Source organism: Echinops telfairi, unplaced genomic scaffold (genome assembly GCF_000313985.2).
Source record: "Echinops telfairi isolate 266 unplaced genomic scaffold, ASM31398v2 ScPeMD7_7469;HRSCAF=8507_0, whole genome shotgun sequence".
In the NCBI taxonomy this organism is placed as follows: Eukaryota; Metazoa; Chordata; class Mammalia; order Afrosoricida; family Tenrecidae; genus Echinops; species Echinops telfairi.
Genome location: NW_022111372.1, coordinates 94,688,190 through 94,694,167, shown reverse-complemented (window position 1 = coordinate 94,694,167; position 5,978 = coordinate 94,688,190). Strand labels below are relative to the sequence as shown.

Here is a 5,978-nt window from a genome sequence, read left to right as displayed (position 1 = left end):
GAGATATGGGCAATCCATAACCCAAACCAGCCAGGGGTACTGCTTGGAGCATCTCAACACAAGGTCAGGGTGTAATTGAATACATGTAGTTCAATAGTCTGTCAATTTTCCTCAGAGGAACACCACCTCCACCTCCACGGTCACTCATCTTCACAGTCAAATCATCATTAGCTAGTAATGAACTTGAATAGGAAGCTAAATACCTCGCAACATGTTATTCCATAGTTGCTCTCATTGCATTCATAAAAAACTCAAGCACCATGTGATAGAAATGGCATGGTACATAAACCACTTGTATTGATTATCCTGATGATTTTTCATTCGGTTCTTCAAGTTATAACTCAGGAAAGTTAAAATAATATAAATCACAAAGACGCCTAGCACTTTTATAGCTACCTTTAATAACTTTAACTACATTGCAGCTTGGGTTTATGCTTCCAATGTTTTCAATGAGATGGGATTCCTTTGTCTTTCCTACCAAACAGTAATGAATGCTGGTTAAGTAACATTCTAATTGAAATATGACCCATGTAGAAATGATCCAGAAAGTACTGAACATCCGGACTGGTGCCAGAATCCACTCTGAAGCTCTCCTTATATTCAACCACACCCTGGGCCGTCATGTGAATGACATCATTGTGTCCGTTCCTGATCCGTAACACAATATCTGTAAAGTCAGAAATAATCTTAGCATATTTAGCACTTTTGTCCTTAAAACCAAGAAGCTCTTGAAGACTCGGGATATTTTTTCATTATGCTAGCCAATCTAACGGGCAATTCTTGCCTTGGAAACACAAATGAGGTTTCTTCGTAAACACTTACAGATCTGTAGTCCAGAAACTGCATCATGGAGAGTGGGCATGGTGAGAAGCCTGTGTAGAAGTCCACTTGGCAAGGAGGGCTTCTGTGTTCAGCTGCACGGCTGTGGCCCAAGTCAGGTGAAGCATCACGGGCCGAAGCAGACCCTGGGCCCAGGGCACACATCCCAGGGCCTGGGCAGGGCGAGGTGGCTCCCTGAAGCAGCCCTTCAGTCTGCAAGTCAAGCCCAATTGGAGGAGCCGGAGCCCTGGTGCCAGGTCACCTTGGAGTCCCAGACAATGTAGGGAAGTTTTCTTCCAACAATTCAATGAAACTTTTCCTTGGCATTGTTGTTTTCTCCTGTTCTGGAAATCCAATCACATGTAAGCTATTCCCTTTAGTGGTGTCTCACATAAGTCTCAGCCTTTATTCAGATTTTAAAAATTATTCCTCTATCCTCTGGCTGAGCCGAGCGATGGCTGCACATGTTGAAGGACACTGGCCGTGGAGTTTGTAGCTTTGGCAAGAGCAAAATCATGGCAGGTCCAGAAGCCGATTCTCAATTCCAGTTCACTGGTATTAAAAAATATTTCAACTCTTACACTCTCACGGGTAGAATGAATTGTGTGCTGACCACATGTGGGGGCATTGCTCAGCTGGTCCTATACTTCAAGTTAAGACCTAAAAAAACTCCAGCTGTGAAAGCCTCCTGAATGGACTCTCAGCTGCTAAATTCTCATGCCTGGAGAAGTGAATGTCAACTCATCATGTGATAACTCAGTTTGTACAATGGATTATGAACCTGGAAAAAAATTATTCCTCTAGCAGAATAGTACTGAAATATTGGTCTTCAGGCTAAGTTATTTGGCCTGAATTCTATTAATTCAATTCTACTCCTTTGCTCTTTCAATGTATTATGTATTTCTGAAATCTTACTGTTAATCTTCTTAACTTCTATTGTTTTTGTATGACGTCTAACTTTTTCACTCATTTTTGTCATTTTGTTCTTGTAGTTTTTTCTAAATTAAAAAAAATGTTTTTCTTTAGGTTTTTTTCCTGCAGCTTTTAAAATTTTCATCTGAATCTGTTAAAAGTACCTTTCATTGAATTCCTTATGAGTTAGTTCCAATGCCTTTTATTCCTGAAGAAGATCTTCTGGTTCTGTGTATTGGTCATTTGTTTGGGCGTCTCTTTCTTGTTTCTTTGTGCGAACTGAAATTGTTGTCTATGAGACATTGTGATGTTGAATTTATATTTGTATTTGTGGGCATAGTCGTTTTTTCTGGCCATGTTGAGGGTAAAGAGAAAAAAACAAGCAACCACCAAAAAGAGTACAGCGTTGCAGGGGCAGGAAGCAAAAATGTGGTGGGTGGGCCATTAGGAGTAATAGGAAGTGGTAGCACCACATTTCCAATCCCTGCTTCCTGGATTCATGAATCCTCACTATTTGAGGAACAGTACCATATATTGGGTGCTAGTTTGGAAACACTCAACAGTGGCAGTAGCCAAGTCAGACTTGGTGAGTGGGAGGTGGGAGGGAGTCCATGTTGCTGAGCTGATGCATAATTTCCATCCCAGACACAATGGCTAGTTTGTTCATGGACCATGGGCTAAGGACAGGAATGGATGAGGAAAGAGAATGACTAGCTTCCAAAGAATGTGTCTTCTTATCCACTTGATTGTTAAAGTTTTCCTTCACAGAGCTAACCCTTTGGTGAACATTCACCTGAGACACACATATATTCACTATTTTCACTCAAGGAGGTCTATTCATATACCCCTTCCCTGCAACTCCTTGCCCCTGATTTTTCTATCGTGGTCTTCCCAAGTCCCTAAACATCCAGCCAAGCCATTAGCCACAGCCCATGAGTCGGTATACAGTCACACATTTAGTCATTTCTCCTTCCAAGCAAACTGAATAACCAGGTGTACTGCCCGAAGTTCTGCCCATTGGGAGGATTTCCCTTCACCAGTGTCCTTCAGGGAGGTCCCAGAAAGAAGCTGCAGTGCTGCTGCTGTCCACTTTTGAGTGGTACCTGCATATTGTGAACTACCATCAGTAAACTAAGCATGGGATTTTGGCTTCTTGAGAACTCATAAGGAAGTTAATCCTAAGAAACTCTCCATAGGCCATACATTCAGACATGGAGAAAGAAAGCATTGTAGCAGGAATGAAGACCACAGACATTTGGGTCACTCTTTCATGCAGGCTGCTTATACCTTCAGGTCCTGCTCTAGCCTGATTTTGTATATATCACTTCCACTTAATAATGGAGTGAGGCTGTACATGTCTATCTTTATGCCTCTGTGGGTCAGACAACACCTAGTTTATGATGGGCAGTTAAGGCCTCATGGAATACTTCCAGATAAAGATAAAGCTCTGATTTAATTGAACTAGAAATTAATAATGCCTCCTTAATATGTTGGGTTCCTATGCCTCTGAATCAACTGGCAAAGATATTACTTTATTGAGTGGTGTGATTGTTCCTGATTATCAAGGGCAAATGATTAGAATTGCATAATGGAGGTAAAGAAAACTATGTCTGGAATTCAGGCTATTCCTTAGATAATCTCTTAGCACTACCAGGTTCTGTAATTAAAGGCAATGGTAAAGTACATCACCCCAATTCAGACATGACTGCTAATAGCCTAGACTCTTCAAGAATGGAGGTTCAAGTTCACTCCACCAGGCACAGAACCACAGCAGCAAGGTATTCACTGAAGGCAAAGGCAATATGGAATGGATAGTAGAAGGTGATTCTAAATACCAGCTATGGCCACATGACCACCTCCATAAAAGAAGATTGTAAATGCTATGAGTACTTTTTATTTGTATGTATGCACCAAATATTTTTGTTTTGTTCACTTATAAAATATAAGATGAAAATAGAGTTGAGGTTTATTGGGGGGGCTGTACATGTGTTAGCTGTATTATGTTAGGCACAAGTTTGATTTTATTATTGTCTTTGTTTAGTGATTATGTGTGGTTAAAGAGTTGTGTCTACTACTCTCTTCTGTAATATTTTATTATAGTATCACTTTTTATTATAATGAAATGTGCAAAGACATAGAAAATCAAATGAGAACACACTCAGTCTACATTAAAGTGAAAAAATCAAACCTCAATATGCACTATTGAAAGATTCTATTGGCAAAATATTGATTGATGCAGGAAGCATCAAAAGAAGATGGAAATAATACACCGAGTCACTGTGCCAAAAAGAAATAGCTGACATTCCACTATTTCAAGAAATCACATATGAACAAGAGCCAATGGTACTGGGGAAAGAAGTCTAAGCTACCCTGAAAAAATTAGCCAAAAACAAGGCTATAGAAATTGATGGAATATCAACTAAAATATTTCAACAATTTGGTTAAATATTGGAAGCACTCACTCTTTGAGATACTTAATGTTTATTGTGCCAACATGGCCACTGAACACATGTGGGATTAATTGAAGGGCGGAGAGATAAATGGCTCAGTGAGCCTTGCCTTTCTTGTCTCTTGCTCTTTGATCATCGGACCAGTGTGCAGCTGCCTTGTTTGTTCTGTGCCTCAATTTAAAAGCTACACTACCTGTGGGACACCTAACCCATGCGCTGTGTCACTGTAATTTGAGGATCCTTCAAGACCTGCTTCGCCACACTATTGGAATATACAACTCTTGAGCTTGGGACTGTCAGACCCTGTCATCTGACTGACTGTTGGTTACCTACCTGCCTTCCTGATTGCTGCCTGTGGCCGGACAGCCTGAATTGCTCTACAGAGGACTACCCGGTGGCCCTCAGGACTTGAAGGACTGCCAGTGTCTCACAGCTGTCTCACGGGAGTGAGTTGCCACTGAGTCATTTGTACTGCTTTATAGATTAATTGTTTATTTCTTATGTTATCTATTTATATATATATAAATATATATAATTATTAGCGTCCCAGTTTTGTTTCTATAGAGAACCCTGTCTAACATACTCTTCTGTCAGGAAATTTGGAGGACAGCTACTTGGTCAACTAACTAGAAGAGATCCATATTTATATGCATTCTAAAGAACAGTGACTCAACAGAATGCTCAAAATATCAAACATTATTATTGATACTACATGCAAGTAAAATTTTCCTGAAGATAATCCAACAAGGGTTGCAACAGTACATTGACAAGGAGCTGCCAGAGATTCAGGCCAGATTCGAAAGAGGAAATCAAACAAAACATATAATTGCTGATGTCAGATGAATCTTGGCCAAAAGCAGAGAATACCAAAAAGATGTTTACTTGTGTTTTATTGATTATGCAAAGGAATTCGACTTTGTGTATCATAAAAAAGAATGGATAACCTTGAGAAGAATGGGAATTACAGAGCATTTGATTGTGCTCATGCAGAACTTGTATATGAATCAAAAGGCAGCTGTGTGAACAGAACAAGGAATACTGCGTGGTTTAAAATCAGGAAATGTGTGCGTCGAGATTGTATCCCCACACCATACTTATTCAGTCTGAACGCCAAAAATCTACTAAGAGCAGCTAGCTTATATGGAGAAGAATGTGTCATCAGGATTGGAGGAAGGCAACCTGAAATATGCAGATGACACAACCTTGTTTGCTGAAAGTGAGGAGGACCTGAAGCACTTATTGATGAAGGTCAAGGATTGTAGTCTTCAGTATGGATTGCAACTCCAAATAAGGAAGACCAAAATCCTCACTACTGGACCAATAGGGTAGCATCATGATAAATGGAGAAAAAGGTCAAAGTTGTCATAGATTTTGTCTTGCTTGGACCCATAATCAATGCCCATGGAAGCTCCAAGAGATCAAAGGACAGGTTGCATTAGGTACTTATGATGTCCTAGACCTCTTTAAAGTATTGAAAAGCTAGGATGCTACTTTGAGGACTAAGGTGACCCTGACTCAAACCATGGTATCTATTCTGCATTGGCATCATATGCATGTGCAAATTGGATGTTGAATAGGTAAGACCAAAGAAAAATTGATGCATTTAAATTTGGTGCTTAAGAGGAATATTGAAAGTACCAAAGACTGCTAAAATGACAAACCCATCTGTCTTGGAAGAAGTATAACCAGAGTCCTCCTTGAAGGCAAGGATAGTGAGACTTTATCTTATATAGTTTTGGCATGTTGTAAGAAGAGACCAATCCCTGGGGAAGGGCATCAAGCTTTGTAAAGTGGAGG

The 5,978-nt window shown here is 40.1% G+C and overlaps 1 protein-coding gene and 1 pseudogene across 1 annotated transcript; one reads left to right on the top strand and one right to left on the bottom strand.

Annotated features, from left to right (window-relative positions):
* LOC101655804 overlaps positions 1 to 912 on the bottom strand; it is a 2,770-nt pseudogene extending 1,858 nt beyond the window's left edge.
* Positions 913 to 1,334: 422 nt separating this feature from the next.
* On the top strand, positions 1,335 to 1,511 carry LOC115873558 (ATP synthase membrane subunit K, mitochondrial-like). Its single transcript, XM_045284496.1, has one exon. The coding sequence runs from the start codon at positions 1,335 to 1,337 to the stop codon at positions 1,509 to 1,511; it is 177 nt and encodes a 58-aa protein (XP_045140431.1).
* Positions 1,512 to 5,978: the final 4,467 nt, after the last annotated feature.